The sequence below is a fragment of the Malurus melanocephalus genome, unplaced genomic scaffold (assembly GCF_030028575.1).
Source record: "Malurus melanocephalus ecotype Western Australia unplaced genomic scaffold, MMel_1.1 scaffold_218, whole genome shotgun sequence".
In the NCBI taxonomy this organism is placed as follows: domain Eukaryota; kingdom Metazoa; phylum Chordata; class Aves; order Passeriformes; family Maluridae; genus Malurus; species Malurus melanocephalus.
The window spans coordinates 736,818-754,236 of NW_026623450.1; the positions used below are offsets into that span (position 1 = coordinate 736,818).

General features: G+C 37.0%; 1 protein-coding gene across 2 annotated transcripts in view; it reads right to left on the minus strand.

The window, feature by feature from the left end:
• Positions 1 to 17,419, minus strand: part of WAC (WW domain containing adaptor with coiled-coil) — a 53,248-nt gene that overhangs the window by 10,894 nt on the left and 24,935 nt on the right. For both annotated transcript variants that reach the window (XM_057374165.1, XM_057374164.1), the window contains exons 8-10: positions 4,689 to 4,934; positions 2,660 to 2,782; positions 1,549 to 1,697 (exon numbers count right to left, since the gene is read on the minus strand). In XM_057374165.1, coding sequence (XP_057230148.1) covers positions 1,549 to 1,697; positions 2,660 to 2,782; positions 4,689 to 4,934 — 518 coding nt within the window. The remainder of the gene's footprint in view (positions 1 to 1,548; positions 1,698 to 2,659; positions 2,783 to 4,688; positions 4,935 to 17,419) is intronic.

The window sequence follows — 17,419 nt, forward strand, 5'->3', positions numbered from 1 at the left end:
CTTGTCAAAATATTGCAAGCTTATTAGGCAAAAGAGTTCCACTCAGTATTATTTTTGACTGTATCTTCCATCTGACCATCGAATTCATTTTCAACTTCAGATGAGTTGTTAATTACCTAAATAAAATTTTCACATATAAATTTAAGAGTTCCCTACTTGAAAATACATTACAGTGTCAAGAGCATTATTACATCACAAGCATATTATAGCATCCCTAATAGAAATGGAAAAGAAAATCTAAAGCATATTTATCAGTTTGCTGCTCCCTTTTCTGTCACTTCTAAATTCATGAGTGACTAAAAAAGCAATCACCAGTAACTTCTTGCTTTTCCTTTGTCAAATACATTAAACACAAAGTATTAAGACACTAGCAGTGAGTTACAGTATTTTTTTGTGAATTTCTGAACTATGACAGGATGAGAGGTTTGGGAATATAGTAATGTCTAAGTTGCAGTAAATGAAGTTCAAGATACTTGGTTTTGACCAATGCTTTGCATACCTCAGTCAATTTAAAGTATAAGAGAGGTTCAGCTTCAAAATTTATCCCCCACTCCGCCAAATCAAGCTAACAATTTTAAGAGAAAAGGGAGGGAGCAGAGAAAAAATGGCTTCTAAGGATCCATAAAGACAAAAAAAACCCAAATCTTTTGGCTGTCTGGCTATTGCTGACTTCAAATTGGTGTAGGTTACTAACTAGTGGTCATCTGAACATCCGGAAGAAACAGACTTCTGTGAAACACGACACAGATTGCAAGTCAGACACCATCAGCTTAAGTGAAATCAAGACCTAACTTGATCCATTTAAATATGTAGGGAATCTTAATGCAAATTAAAATTCTTGTACTTTTAAGAGGCAAAGTCACCTTTTGATCAAAATGAGAACATGAGCCTTCTGTTTTTAGATTAAGAGGAATATACTAAAAAAAAAGTCTGACAAGCACCTGACAAGGCCATGGTACTAAAAGGATAAAGCAAGATCATTATAAGATCACTGTGCTGTAGAAATAAACAGAGCTATACAGTTGTGGGGTGAAACAGTTGAGTTTGTAAACTGATTTATGAGAACAGACTACTCAAAGACCTTTATGAAATGTCTGACATGAAGAACTTTGCTATTAATGCTTGCATTTTGYTTAGCCTATGAGCAGACATTAACCATTAAAGCTGTTCGAACAGAAGGAATAWTTTCAAAAGAAATTCCATCAGTAATAATGGAATCATGCTGCATCCTTTAATCAGCTGTTGCCTTTAAAGTATGTTTTTGTTTCCATTCAAATATGCTAAAAGACTGATGACTTTGGTATTCTCTCCAGACAGCATCTGAAGCCAGCATAAGGATYTCTTCAAGAAAAGTAACCTAGAATCTCATGCTGGAGCTACACTGCCAAACTAGTCAAGTAGTTGCTTCCAGTTGTTTGTTTCTATTGGAAAAGATAACATACATCTTTTATCATCCTATATACAATTGKAGGATATGCAGGAGCAATACTTAATACTATGTATAATGATTTTCTTACTACAGTATGGCATAAATCAGAAGGAGCTTACCTTCTGCTGGGATGATACTGGTGGTGTGGTCATCAAAGGTTTAAGCGGAACAGTGTTAGTCTGCGGCGTGCTTATCCTTGGAGACACATATGATCTTGGCGATGAGGCATCAGATGTTAAAGACATTGGAGACTGATTAGATGGCTGAGCTGTAAAGGAAAAGATTCTTTTTAATGAAACCGTTTCTTATTTTAAATGGGAATTAGATTTTCTTCTCGTACTTTGGAACATGCTRTATTAGATGATATACAAATGTGTTCACTACGAACAACTAGAACAATCAAATGCTCAACAACAATGCTACCTAAGGAATTACATTTTCCCCAAACTCTCCACTTCTACAACTTCAGGAAAAGGTGAAAGAGAAGCTATTAGCCAATGCTTTTTACATATGAAGAGATGAAATAATTTGCAACTCCTATTTTACAGTGCTCGACTTGATTTAGCCAAAAGAATGCATGAAGAGTTTAATYAGAAACCTACTCACCCATTCTAGGGATATAATAACAGTTCCCCCCCATGGTTAAAAATCAGCACTAGCATTGCTTACCTACTCAGTAATACAACTGMCTTTATTCTTTTGGTTTAAGTTTCTAAACTTAAGTTCRTAGGTTTTTTTATTAAGTTACAAGCCAGAATATATTGAAAATACTTGAAAGAGTATCTTATCTGGAAGATGAAAAAAAAAAATCACCCACCAGACAGAGTAAACTTTTATTTAAGAATTTAAAGCCTCTCCCAAGAGTCACAGTTGCACAATACTACAAGATGGAAGAAGATTTATGTTTTATATGAACAATAAGTAACACCTAATTCAGGTCCAGAATAAWTTGAGAGGGTCTCTCAGAAGTTTCACATTACTCATACAAAATTAGTTAAAATACAAAGAAAATCCCAAAAGGTGAGACAGAGAAACATATTAACTTARTCATGCATCAGCTTCCTACTCCGTAATAACAATTTTTTCTCCTATCTTTGGAAAAATAATTCATTCAAACATTCTCCACACCCGGTGGCCAAAGACACGAGACAGATTTTACATTTTTCAACTGTATCAGCCTTTTTAAAACAGTCTAAGAAATTTACATAAGTGAAAAAAGACTCTGAATACCTTGCGTAGACAGTTGTGCAGCTTGWGAAATTAGGGAGGTGATATTGAAAGCAGATGGTCCAGCAGTAAGAATTTTATGGAGTATAGACTGCAGAGAGGCTTGTGTCACAGCTGCTGTTAGAACTRAAAACAAACATTCTGTTTTATTGACAATTCTAAAACACCACTTCAAACTGGCTAATTACATTTAAGCTACATTTTCTTTCAAATTTATTTCCCTTATCTAGAGACCAAAGATCCACTGAATTGTTTTTCAGTTACTTGAATTCAAGTTGACTTGGAATGTCTRTCAAGTCCTTTATTTAGTAGTTTCATCTCTGAGACATACACTGACAAAAATTCTTTAAAAAAATTACTTCAACTCTTCATCTTGACCTTATGGATCAGTAATCATTCTTGTAAACATCAAGAGAAAATTTGTTCAATTTGCTACTGTAATAAGCAGAATGTGTGTGAAGCTTTTTTACACTATAATAGTTTTTTTAAAAAGCAAAAAGCAGAATCACTTTAACTCRTTAAAAGAGATGAGGGGCAGATTTTATGTTCCAGGGAAAAAAATTTTCAAGTTAAAATTTTGTGTTTCTTCTAATTAATCCCCTTATCTGTTCTAGGTTTAGCTGTCCCATGTCATCCCCGCCAGTAAAAAAATCAGTAATTTTTAACCATTTTAAAACTGCACAACACAGGRAAAGTGTCTTGCAGTATGAGATTATGAGATCCTGAACTATGAGCTTCTGACCTAACCTTTCCAAAATTGTCTTCAGGCTCTGTGGTACACTTCCTGAACATACACTGCAGCCATGCACACTCCTCAAAAAACTGACTCAACAACACAAGCACAGAATAACTGTGAATCATGTGCACAGTAAGGGCACCCCTACTGTGCAAGATGAAGTCATCTGCCCATGTGGATGCAGCCAGACCCTCATGCCATCAGAACAATTCTGAACACACCAAGACATACACAGCTGCTGCTCAGATATGGCAAGAGAAAATTACTAGAAATTTCACTGGGCAGCTTTTTAATAAAACACAAGTGGAACTGAATGGACCTTTCATTTTGCAGCACAAAAAACCACAACACTTTTGCTTTTTTTAGTTCAACCTAGTGCACTACAGTTCTAAAGGCCTCTCTCTGCACAGGAAAAAGAAACTGGTGACCTACTCACCTATYAGTACTGCATGAACACAGAATATTTGCTGATTAAAAGGAAGCAAATGACAGCTTTTTCTGATTAAAAATTGTCAGGTACCGAATATTTTGTACATATTTTCACTTGACCTGCACTTTTAGAAAGTTAATCAACTCTTGGCATGACATGTAAATGTTTTGTTTCCTGTTTAAAACCATGCACAAGAAGCTCAAAGAAACAAATAAAAAAATCCTACATCACTTGATCAGTATCCTGCCACATGCAGACACATTAAATAAAACTGCATTCAAAATGCATCAACTCTACGGTTCTTGCAGAAAAAGGCACTATAGGTAAGTGATAAACTGCCTTCTAACAAACTAAGCCAATGTGGCCAAAAATCTAGGGACACACTCATTACATGTACAAAATTTAACTGGCTAGCAAAGTTACTGATATGCTACCTTTATTCAGAGAAGCTAACTTGTTTTGCTAAAAAGGTGTTAGGCAACAAGATTTAAGAATCCCTAGAAGTTTCACTATTTGCAAACACACGTTAACAGAACAGCAGCGCAAACTACAGAAAACAAAGAACAGTGCATGAAACAAAAGAACAAAGAGCTCTAACAAAATTTTGTGCAACAGACAAATGCTGATACAGCGATTAAGTCACCAGTCTCAATTAGACTGCTCATGTACATCAACATTTATCAATCTGAAAACCTTAAATGTTGAGAAGGTTTAAGGGAAAAAACCCACAACGATCCCCACTTTACCTAGAGATTCATTTATTCACTTTTCATTAAAAATAAGGCTTTCATTTACTGCAGGCTGGTATCCAATAACACACTAATGTATGTAAATGAGAGATTACATCAACTTTAAAGAATCCTTACCTTCATTGATTTTGGATATATCTACGCTAGAATTATTAAGCTGCAAGGTRGCTTGCAGAGCAGGCAGCAGCTGTCGAAGGAGATTTGGGTCCTGAAGTAATGGAGGAATTGGTGATTGTGGGACAGGTGAAACAGGAACTGTAGGAGCAGATGAAGCAGGCGCAGAAGTTGGATTCAGTCCAGAAGCAGAAGATGTAGAAGGAGTTGTGCAAGAATGGGATACAGACTTGTCCACAGATGCAGAYTCTGAACAGAACACAGACAGTGTTTTTTCATTTTCCCCAATAAAACCTGACAACTCACTAGCACAATATTCATATTAAATTCAGAAGGTCAAATGCCTACAAATGTCATTGTAAGAAAAAAACCCACAACATTACTAAAATAAAAGTGGGAGATAGTAGATTTCTAATGCAATTTAMATTACTGAACATAGTATTTATTAGGAACACACACACACAATTTTTTCACTTCACAATACTGAATAGAAAGCAGCCAGGATTAAAAATGGAACATTTTTTTCCCTTCATTTTTATGACAAACATGGGCCAAAAAATACCTTAGTGAGCTTTTCTTTTATTGTGCATATATTAATATTCTATATTTTTACTTCTTTCAACCTTTCTTTGAAAAATATACTATGAACAAAAACCTAATAACCCATGGAYTTCACATACTGTGAAGGCTACTGTGTCAAATCTGAGGGGTGGGTATAAGCCATGCTTCATTTATGAAGAGACCAGTACAAGAAGCCACAAAATATAAGTCTATCATAGAAAATCCATATTGCTGAGGATTTAGAATGGATTTATAATGAGATATACTAGAAATGTAAAAACAGTGCTGTAAACATCCCCACAGCAGACTGGAAAAACACCTAAAAATAATTSATGGTTCTCCTGAAGCATCAAGACCTATATCCTTTATTTTATTAATRTAACTTTAGGAAATATTGCCACTTATCCACAGAAATATGCAGAAGTTAAATTCAATTATACTGCATGGCAATTTGTTCTGACCAATACAAGTTATATAATTAMTTTTAAATTTGACTTCCACTTAACAGAAAGTTGCTCATCCATTCCAATACTGTACGAAATCTCTGCAATGACAGTATTTCAACTTACTATAGGGGTACCATCAGTCACTCCAAATATCCTTCCCTCAAGAAACCTGGACCACTCTATTTCAATCTTAGCTTCCCCTTATCCTCATCCTCAGAGACATCTGCCCCCAAATTCAGTCAAGATGAAAGCCTCTACAGTGCCAAAGAARTTGGGTACAGAGCATAAAGCTATGGATCCAAGATCTCATGCAGGATGTTTGCCCACAGTAATGAAGACYTGGATTTTAAACCCACCCCAAACTGGGCAGGAAAGGCCAACATGGATATTCTACATTTCAGGAAAAATCCAAGCAAAGTGCAAAAATGGGTTGCGAAGTTCTTTTACTTTAAGGGTGTGCTTGGCTTTTTTTCTTTGGAGAAATGATCAAAGTAAGAAGATGCTGACTTTATCAGTAAACAAATAATAAAGTCTTGTTTTACTACTTAAGAATAAAATGTTACAAAATTTCTAACAGCTTTTGTAGTCCAATAACCTTAATTGCAAGTTCCAAGACTAATTTGGAGAAGAACCCTAAAAAAAAAACCCATAAAAAAAATTAGTAACAATGTGTAAATATTTTCACTGAGATTTCTAATCTCATTGGGAAGAGGATTTCTGCTTACATGCTGTTACAGTATAAATAGCTTATAAYTGTCACAAATACTCCAGAAAACTTTTTCCAGACAAGTAGCTGAGAAATCAGAACCAGAAAAAAACTGCTTAAGAATCCAAATCTGGAAGCTTGCAAGGATGCAACAACCAGGACAGAGATGCATTTTGGAGTTTCAGACAAASTTCTGAAAATAATGTGGTCTCAAGTAGTTACAGTCTCCGCAGGGCTGGTTGCAACATATMTGTGAAGGGACCTGATCATTTGACCAAGAGCTTTCATAAGAGCAACACACAAAGGGACAAAAAGGGTTWCAAAGACTGAAGATTTGGGAAAAGAGAAAAACCAGTTACAAAATTTTTGCATGGTTTCCAGAAACATGTGAACTAGAACAGCTGATTAGGTATTAGCTTCCATTAAAACAGGAAGTCATTAGTAAAAGTTTTTKTTATAAAGTATTGCATGTAAAAWCTTATGTTACAGTGTTCRAAAAAAATGTTAAGACAACTGCAGGTCAAGACACATCTAACAAACAAGAATCTTACCATACTAAACAAAAACATGTGAAGTTTAAATTGAACTCGGATCTGGCATAGTCCAAATAAGATCAAGATACACTGGCAGACAAAAGCAAGGAAAATAAGCACAATGGGGCAYGTTAGTACTTATGTATACAAGCCCACTACCCTACAGTTTTGAGAAGGTTACCAGAAAAACAACCATTAAAAAAACCCCAAACAACAAAACACCCTCATTTAAAAAAAATAAATACTGAGCAACTGCCAGCACTAATTTWAAAACATGTTTAATGCAGTTAGGCTTGTCTTCACAGTTAAAAAWTATGTTATTTTAGTAAAAAAGCAACTGACTAGTATATCATTTTTTCATGTAAGCAAATACCTAACCCTCAAACCACACCACCACACTAAACAGCTGGAAGTGCTTTTCACCCATGCTGCAGTTCTGAACAGAAAATATACTGAATTGAAGGCAAACTCAAGCTAACGATGCAGTTAAAATAAAGCTTATACCCAGTCCTGGATATTCACTTGATTCACTGTTGCTCAAAACCACTGAATTCCATGGGGTCTGTGAAACTACTTTAGTTTGAGTTCTTATGCTATAAAAATTCACACTGAATTACATCAGCACAATACAGTCCAGTTATGTCTTTCAGACAATATGGAGACAYGATTTCATAGCTGCACTATTGCAGGTATTCTAAGTATGTGTTAAAATATTTTTGCACAATCACCCAATTAAACCTAGAGAAAGTRTGCAAAGCAAGGATAGTACCTAACACTAATATTCCAATTTTCTGRGATGTTTAACGACTCAAAACCAAAACCCTGAAGTAAAAGAATACATCTCTATGACCATGACTATCTATGTGCACATCACTTTGTAACTGTTATTTAACATTATAAAGGATGTTGAGTAAAATGTTCAGAGCATCACTGCATTACACAAAATACCTAATTTAAGTTATTCTTAATGAAATATAAGCTGTAAACCTTTTTCTGAAAAAAAAACCCCAAACAAACCAAACTGTAAAAATACTGGTAGAAATTCAAGTATTTCTTGTTTGTATTAAGTAGCTGTGCTGGTTCTGGCCAGGACAGGGTTAATTTCTGTAGTAGCCAAGAGGGTTGGTWACTCTCTAGCACCTCACTTCACTGCCAGGGGCAGGGGGAAGTGAGTTGTTTTCCAGTTGGAAGTAGCAGGATGGTAGTGGGTCATGTACTGTGAGCTCCACATGGTGAGCTTTCTTTTGTGTGCCAGTTGTCTTTCTTGTACACCCTTTTATTAATATTGCTGCTGTCACAGTTCACTTATTTCACTGATGTTTCCAGTAAGTTTTTCTCATGTCAACTCATAATCTGTGCCTCCAATTCTCCTCTCCAGCCTGTCACAGGGCAGGAGKAGAGAGCAATGAATGAACAGTGCATGGTTTGGAGTGTTTCAGTGGAAACACTAAATGGGGGAACACCATTCATAAACCTCAGCAGCCTTATYTGGCACTCAATGGAGTACACAGAGTTGAGATAATCAGATCTGGTCAGAACTGTTGGAAATAAATTTGATTTAAGCAGTGGTCACAATGTTGGTCTGTTCACAKGGTTGTGGCACCTAATCTGTACATATTCTTGTATGTACATCCTGTGTGCCCACCATGGTGGTTTTTTTCAGAGCAGGGGGAGAGAGAGACCAGGATTGCTTTGCTGCTGTACTCTGGGAGACCAGTTTATGACATGAGAACATGCAGGGCAATGAGGGTGATTTGGGATGTATGTTTAGYAACACTCTTTCACCCCTTCCTCAGATGGGGTGATCATTAAGATCCTCTTAATGGACTGTGGAAGTCCACGAAATCATACTTAAATCATACCATGGGGAAACAGAGGGTGATGATTTCCCCCAGCTTTTTATGCCCTTTTCTTCTTTCAGGCCTGTTAAGACAGCTTTTTAGAATTTTGGATTTCCTCTGATTGTTAAGAAAAGCATGGTCTTGTTGCTATGTCTCTTGAATACAGCTGATACCATGTTTACAGGCAGYGTGACACATTTCATGCTTAGAGTCACGAGAGATTTCTAGGAAGGCCTGCTCCACAGTGGATTGTCATGAGTGGAATGGAAAGAGGAAGAAAACAGGCCAGTTTTGGGGGAAATTCTCTGCTTCGATGGTTTGGAAGTTCACCCCTGAGTAATTACGGGATCCTGACAAAGCAACAGAGTATTTTCAAGGAGAATGATGCGGCTCGTCCAGAGAGGAGCAAATCATTGAAGTGTGTGTTGGGTCCTGGMTACTCTTGGGTGTTCAAAGGGGAAGTTCCTTCCACATTTAATGCCTGCCAGTGATGCTGTGTGGAATAAGTAGGTCAGGCTGATAATTCAGCAAACTCAAACAGGAAACCTCAATCACCCTTGGATCCTGGAAGTTCATCACAAACTGGCTGAAAGCTGAAGATTTTGAACACGGAGGAGGAAAAGGTGACATGTTCTGAGGAGACCCTACCATATAATCAGCCACCAGAAAATGAAAAGTGATACAGTCTCTTCACTAATGGTTCCTGCTGTATTGTAGGGACACATGAAAAATGGAAAGCTGTCCTATCGAGCTCCACCAGCTGAGCCACAGAAGCTAYTGAGGGACAAGGAGAATCAAGTAAGATTGCACAACTGAAAGCCATCCAGCTTTAGAATTTAGGTATCACAGAATGAGACAAAATGGCCAATTACCTCTGCAATGAGTCATGGCAAAGTAGCAAATGCTCTCTGGGGGTGGCTGGACTGATGGAAAGAGATCAATTGGTAGTGCACAGGGAAAACCATCTGGGCTGCTGTATTGTGACATCATCACCTGAGTACAGAAGTTGACTGAGAAAATCTGTCATGCAGATGCTCACGGTACCCGCGAGTTGGGCYACTGAAGAATACAGCAACAATGGACAGGTGGACCAAGCTGCCAAGACTGAAATGTCTCAGGTACATCTGGACCRGCAATATAAGGGCAAATTATTTCTGGCTTGGTGGGCTCATGATGCCTCATGGCATCAGGAAAGAGATGCAACATACTGATGGGCTCATGACTAAGGGATGGATTTAGTCATGGACAGTATCACACAAGTCATCCACAACTGTGAAACACATGCTGCAGTCAAGCAGACCAAGAGGGTAATGCCCTCATTGTACAGTGGACAACGGCTGAAATTGAGTATGGGGAAGCCTGGCAGATTGATTATATCACACTTCTATAAACCCACCATGGCAAGCTCTATGTGCTTACAATGGTGGGAACAACCATTGGATGGCTAGAGACACGACCTGTGCCTCATGCCACTGTCCGGAACACCACCTTGGGCCTTGAAAAGCAAGTCCTGTGGTAACACAGCACCCTGAAAAACAGCCTCATGGTATCTGGTCCACAGTATTCAGTGGATATGTAACACTCCCTATCATGCACCAGCCTCTAGCAAAATGGACTGTTAACTCACACATTGAAAGCAATGGGCACTAGGATCTTCCAACACTGGGARCTGCATTTAGCAAAGGCCACTTCGTTAGTTAACACCAGAGGCTCCACCAAGTGAGCCAGCCCTGTCCAAACAAAATGTCCACATTGATGCCTTAGGATTTTAGCTTCTATATTTTTCACGYATCTGTAATCGTGTAATTCTTAAGTGTATAACTAGATTCCATATACAGTGCYAASCTACTGTTCTCCAATTTTTAGACAAAACAATTCCTCTCCAGGCCCAAAACTCAAAGGCACGTTACTGTCTCAGGCCTCAAGATATGTAAATAATGGTGAARTGGGGGGAGCAACCTTGGAGTAAATTACTCYATTACCTGAAGCTGTAATTGGAGGATGAATCTCCGATATGCAAATGGGCAAAACTTAYACGAAAAAAACCAGGATCGGTCATCCATTTTGGGTGTAGACCTGGGTGGGCTSTGACTGCCCTAAATGTACCTTCAATAATTATAACTGCTTTTTATTCTCTTAATTTTGTCTAGTCTCTGTTTTAGGTAAGCCCAGATAAGACACCACCATAGAAGGGGATTAAGCCCCTGTGGTGGCATATGAAGAATGTCTAGTCCTTCCTCAAGCAAAGGCAAAAACCCCATCCATAGGGCAGGCAAAACCCATCCACATTTTTGCTCAAGGACCTGGGTGCACTTGGTAGGTAATGCAGAGGGATAGGGAAATGCATGTGTATGTCAGGGGGAGTTGATTTTTATATGAGAACCATCTGTAATGTTAAATTTAAAAAAACTGGTTCCTGAATGACAGTCGCTCTATGCTACAACTATGGACAACGAGTCCATGTCTCGATGGACAACGAGTATGGACTGCTACAGATACACCAATCATGAGCTCCTGATACAGCTTGCAACTAGCTGGGAGCATACCAGTTGGAAGGTGTACGATCTGTGCATGATGCAGATGGTAAAGAAAAAAGGGCAGATAACATCCTGGTTCTGGCCAGGACAGGGTTAATTTCTGCAGGAGAGAGGAGGGGTAGTTAATCTGTACCACCTCACTTCATTGCCCAGTTTGGGCAAGGGAGTCTTCTTCCAGTCAGGGAAAGTGGCAGCARTTCCCGTACTGTGACTTCCCATGTGGTGAGCTTTCGCTCTCATGTGAATTGTTCACCTCTCTTGTACACTCTTTTATTAATATTGTTGCTGTTACTGTTCATTTSTTATTTCATTGCTATTTCCAGTAAAATGTTATCTCAACCTGCAATCTTTACCTCTTCTTCTCTACAAAGGGAAACTCCTTTGTGATGGAACCTCAAGTGCTAAAAATAGAAACTACAAATAAGCTGCATACAATCACAACTTTCTTTACCGTAATTTAAACTTATCTATYTTACTTCACATCTAACAGACAGGATACTGAATTCTAGATTTATTAATTTATGATGCTATACAGAAACTGAAAATTTTGCCTTTTGAAGTTAACGCAACTTAAGAATTAAGTTGGAAGAGGAAGTCAGAATTCCTYAAGATGAAATACTTGACAAAAATCCTTGGACATCAGTCACTGGGGTATGTGCACTTCCCCTGCTTTTTYCACACAGAGAAGCAGAAACTCCTCACTCCCTTCTTTTCCTCCCTAATTCCCTTTTTCTGATCTGCTTTGAGAGACTGTTTCACTGTATATTTTGCCACATAATTAAGTTTACTTTCCAACATCTAAACACTATTTTCTAGTTCAATAAAGTTTTTTAAAATGCTTATTAATAATACAATCCTGCAGTTCTTATGTGCRCTTGAAGCCCTCAAACATCACAAAACACAGTCAAGATGAATACAGCATGCTGAGAAAAGTTAAATACAYTCACAAATTTAAATCCTGTAGTTTTCCAACTCTGATGCACCAATCCCAACACCTGTATCAACATCAATTCATGTTCCTTAACAAGCCATCTACACTACTATTGCAAAGTAAGGATTTGGATTACATGGCAGTTATTCATAAACCTAATCTGAATCATTAAGTATGAGACTAATTTTGAAATTACAACTGCTATTTTATGAACAGAAAATGCAAATTTAGTCTGTGTGTTATTAAAAAAAAATTTGTAACAACTAAAGACTTTTGCAGACCTTGCAGCCCAGACTATGGCTGAAGAAGTGGAGCAGGACAGGTCTGCAGCCTCTTCATTGTTAAAATCAAAATAATTGCTACGCAAATGACTCTTTAACCTCACCTATACTTTAGTTTTTATAATGAAAGTTCTAAGGAAAGCATTTTAATAAAGAGATTAAATAAAAACCAAAACTTGAATACAGTGTGCCGCATTCTCTTGAAGTTTTAAGAACTTCGTTAAATAAAATTTATCTCTTCTTCTGAATAACTAAAAAAAATTTAAAAATTGTTTTTTAAATTATTTGTTGTGATTTGACAAATATGCATCAATTTTCCCATTATAAGCTACGTACCACAAAGTTTCAATATCTGGAGATTTGTAAAAAAATTCTAGAAAAATTCCATTCGTTTTCTTGCAACAATGTGAAAATACAGTATACTTTTTGACAATTATGCGAACAAGTTTATTAGATGCAGCCTACATGCAGAACTATATTATACAACTACRTAACTTTCTGGACCATCAACTTTAATCATGTAGAAAAAAGATGACTAAGAAATAAAGCCACCCAAAACAAAAAAAAGGAGGAAAATTAACAACAAGAAACACCATTAGATGTGGAGATTAGCTTAATAGTGAAGAACTATTAATTGGTTTAAAATTAAAACAGAGCAGGAAAAAACCTCTTTATAATGAAAATTTTTGATGACCACAATGATAAGGAAAGAGCTTTCTATTCATAAACTTATCTGCTGACAGTATGACCCACAATCATGTATTTTGGACAAAAAGGGAAAGAAATCTAAGTTATCMGTCAGGATTTCATAGGACAAGAACCTGTATTACACAGGTGCATGTTTGTTGTAAGTTTGGCAAAGAGGTTTGCTGAAGYTTCTGTTGAAGTAGAAACACCAAATCAAGTCAGAACAGAAACACACTGGTGTGATGCTTCCAAAGCCGAATTTTTCAATAACATGGCCAAGCAATCCTTTCAGAAAAAAATAACAGATCACTTTCAGAAGTTCCACCACAATGTTCTTCAATGTTTTCTAARCACCTTTAGCTTCTCAGTTTGAGTCAGCACATAAGCATGCTACTGAATCTTGTCATGACCAATCTCTATCCCTTATGACAAGAATCCTTGCCCCTAAGGCAAACGGTTGATCCGCTAGAACTGACCTTCTGAAAGGCAACCCTGAGCCTACAAGTTTGAATGCAAGGGGGCAGAAATCCTAGCCTTCTGACTGTTCAGCAGTCTGTTTCAATGGAAAAGTTTGAYACTGACAGTCTCACAGTTCTGCTGCGCCCCTATCACCCAGCTCTGTCTGCTGGAGTTCTATGAACACCTCTAACTTGCTTACTCTCCTCTTGACCAAGTGTGCGAAGCTCATCAGGCATATCAGTGTGACAGAAGTGGATGGGGAAAAAAGAAGCAAAACTGGGAAATGCTTTTTTTGGGGAGGAAAGACTTCCCTTCACAGTCCGCTTTCTGACAGCTAACATACTGGTATCCCAGCATGACTAGCTTTAAATTAATGCTATGTATTAGCTTGCTCTTATTCTGATTTATTTCAACGAAGGTTTTTTTTTTTAATGACATACCCACTACTGTTAACTAAGTAATTCCTAAATTATTAAAATAACCCTTAGAGTGTTCCAACAGCTTTACTACAGATGTAATTTTTTTCCCATTTAAAACAAAACAAATGCATTCAAAGTCCTTTGGATTCAACACTACACTAGTACCCAACTGTTCTATTGTGAGCTTGAGCTGTAATCTTTGCACTGCTAGCAACTTTCATGCACGTGTGCTCTCAGCATGCTCTCTGTGAAAGGAAAACTGCATCCAAAAATTTTAAGGAATTCATATCTTTTTGCCCTATAAACCTCATCTCTGCTTCACTGATTAAAAAATACTACCCAGAACAGCTAACAGAACTGCATTATTTTCTGATGATGATTAGAATCATAACACATTTTCTGAAGTACCTGGATTCTATAATCTACTGCCTAAGTTCTCTGAGCACCGGCAGTCACATTTATCTGTTTTACCTAGTTCAGTTCTGATCTATTAAGGACCTTAAGCCACAACAAAAATACATAAATATTTAAATGCAATGCATTCTGCAAATTCATCTGACCAAATGAAACTCTGGTAACAACAGCAATTAGGTTCTCAAACATACTCAAATTATCTAAAATATAAAAAAATTCCCTATTTTTCTCATTTGGACTCCAGTCTTAAAACGGAATTTTTTTTTTTTGTATTTTACCTCTGCTGTCAAAATAAATGTAACAGCAATGCTCAGCAAACAAGTATAAAGTACTGGAAGAAACTTACAACAGTCTCACATGTATAACTTTTTCTAACCAACATATGAATTGAGTAATAAACTTAAAATTGCAAAACTCAGCTGAAGAAGATGCAACAATACCAGCAGCACGGTTAATAACGGACTGCTAAAGACTAGCAAGTGTTACAAGTAAGAAAACCACAGGGATCAGAAAAGGAAAAGAAGGACCAGAGTCTCAAACCCACCCATCATTGCACCGGCCAGCTTGCTGTGTTCTCATAAAAATTTTAGAKTACTGCTGCAGTAGAAACAGAAGTGCTGCCTGATGGGACTTGGAAGAAAGGTTTGAGAAGCAATATCCTACAGACAGACACACTGTTAAGATATGGACAACGCAACATTTCATTCTGAATTAGAAAACAGGAAAATGTGATGTGCCCTACAGATAAAGCAGCCAAAAAGTAGGAAAAGCAACCCCACACTTTACCTGCATAAAGCACTCACAGTGAGCACAAACAGAAGCAGCAGATTCTGACTGGAACATTCAAACCAAAGGGTAGAGGTCAAACAGTTCCCCAGGAACTCTCCACTACTGCCAGCCATTGAGGGCAGGACTACTGCTAACAGCTGAGCTATAGTTCAGCCAGGGATTTTATTCAATCTCCTTGTGGGACTACAACATACCCCTGCAGCAAAAGAGATTGAGCTGAAAAAAGCACTGTTGTTGGGTTTTGTGTTTTTTTTTGTTGTTCTGCTGTTCAAAACTATTACTGTATTAATACACACTGAAATCAGAGTTATTAAAACAGTGGTACATATATGCTGGCATAAGGCAGCCAGCAATACATTCACAAGAAGCAAGAATTCATTTAAGGAAGGACTACTGCACAAATTATTCAGTCATTTGGACCAACTGATTTTTATAGGCAAAAAATACAGCTTTACCTCCTTTTCAAAAGAGAGGGATGGCACAGTCAGTGAGCAGGAAAAAAAAGATCAAAGGCTATTTGCTTTATTAGTGTAAACATAAACTTCTCAAACTATTTTTCAGTTCTGCAATAACACCTTTAAAAGATTGTCTGAACCAAGTGTCTCAGGACAATTACTGTATTTTAAATTTGTACAACAGCTACAAAAGAAACCCCTTTCTAACCTCTAGTACTGCAGGCTCACAGTCACCTCTGAGAAAATGAGTAACAGAAGTAAGTAATCCAAAACACTGCCTCTTCCCTTCTTTTAAATTTAAATATGTAAAATACTACAGAAAATTTGAAAAGACAGTCCAACATTTCCCCCAAAAAGAAAAAGCAAAGTCAACTGAATGTGCTCTTTGATGATCTTTTATCACAACATAACCTGCACTGGATTCTATTTCTGTACAAGAGGTAAAGCAAGATGTAAAAGCTCACATTTTCTTGAGTAAGAATTCCAAGTCCAGCATGCACCTATTCTAATTCTTCAATTACTAACTAACTTTCTGTAATCCACTCTTCTGAAGCTCAGGAAGTACAATATTTGCTTACAATGAAACACCATGAAACAGATCAATGAGGCATGATTATTACAGAAAATCTATCCACTTAATCCATATGAAACAAAAAAACACCTATCTAAGAATACAGAAATTAATTGAATTATTTAATATGAAACCACACATGGTAATACAGATTCTAAAGTAAGATTTGAAGTGTCAAGACTGCCCTGTGTGGTTGTTYTCACTATTATACCCTGCTGTATGTTCTCAAACATACCTAGAAGTTAATATTATATGTAAGAAATATCAGAACTCTCTGCCAATATTTGTAGCAGTTGTCACAACAGCTTCTTCTACTGCTGTAAGCGTATGCTGCTCAATTAATAAAGATGTGCAGCAAAACAGTGAAAGAATAACCAGCATGGAATCTGATCACACATCAAACAGGAATCAAGAATATGCCAGAATTGAATAAGATTAAGAGGATTTTAAGTGCATTTTAAATACAGAAATGGAAATAAGGTAGATACATTAAAGGAAAGAACACCTGACATGGATGTTTTGCACTGTAATGTTTACAAGTACATCAAACTGCCATCAGAAAATAGACTTAACTGAAGCAGGTAACTTTCATTTGGTGCAAGAACCATTCATGAACTAGCACACCTTACTTTGTGGTTTACTACGCTGAATAGGAAAAGGCTTGCTGAAAATAACCTGTTCCCCTGTAGTTTAGACAGTATTCATGACCCAGGTTATGCAAAAATTGCACAAAGTGCCAAGAAAAAAAACACTAAAAATTTTCTTTACATGCACAGTTCCCTTACACTGGAGTATTTGTCAATGTATGCTATTGTTTGAATATTTTGGGTGGKCAGGTGTATTTAAGTCTGTGTAAAAGCTGCAACTCTTAAAAATAGAAGACTTGAAAACAAACACAAGAGTACAAGACTAGCACCAGACCAGAGTCTGTTTAAGTCTTTTTAAAACTACACTAGACCAACTTGCAAGTATGAACAGGGCAATAAGCCATCTTCCAAAAAAGATTCAATTACATACTAATTATACAATATTTTAAATTAAAATGCAATATGACTAACAAAAATTACTTCCCCCCCAAAGCCCTCAAAACAGTTTTCTTACACA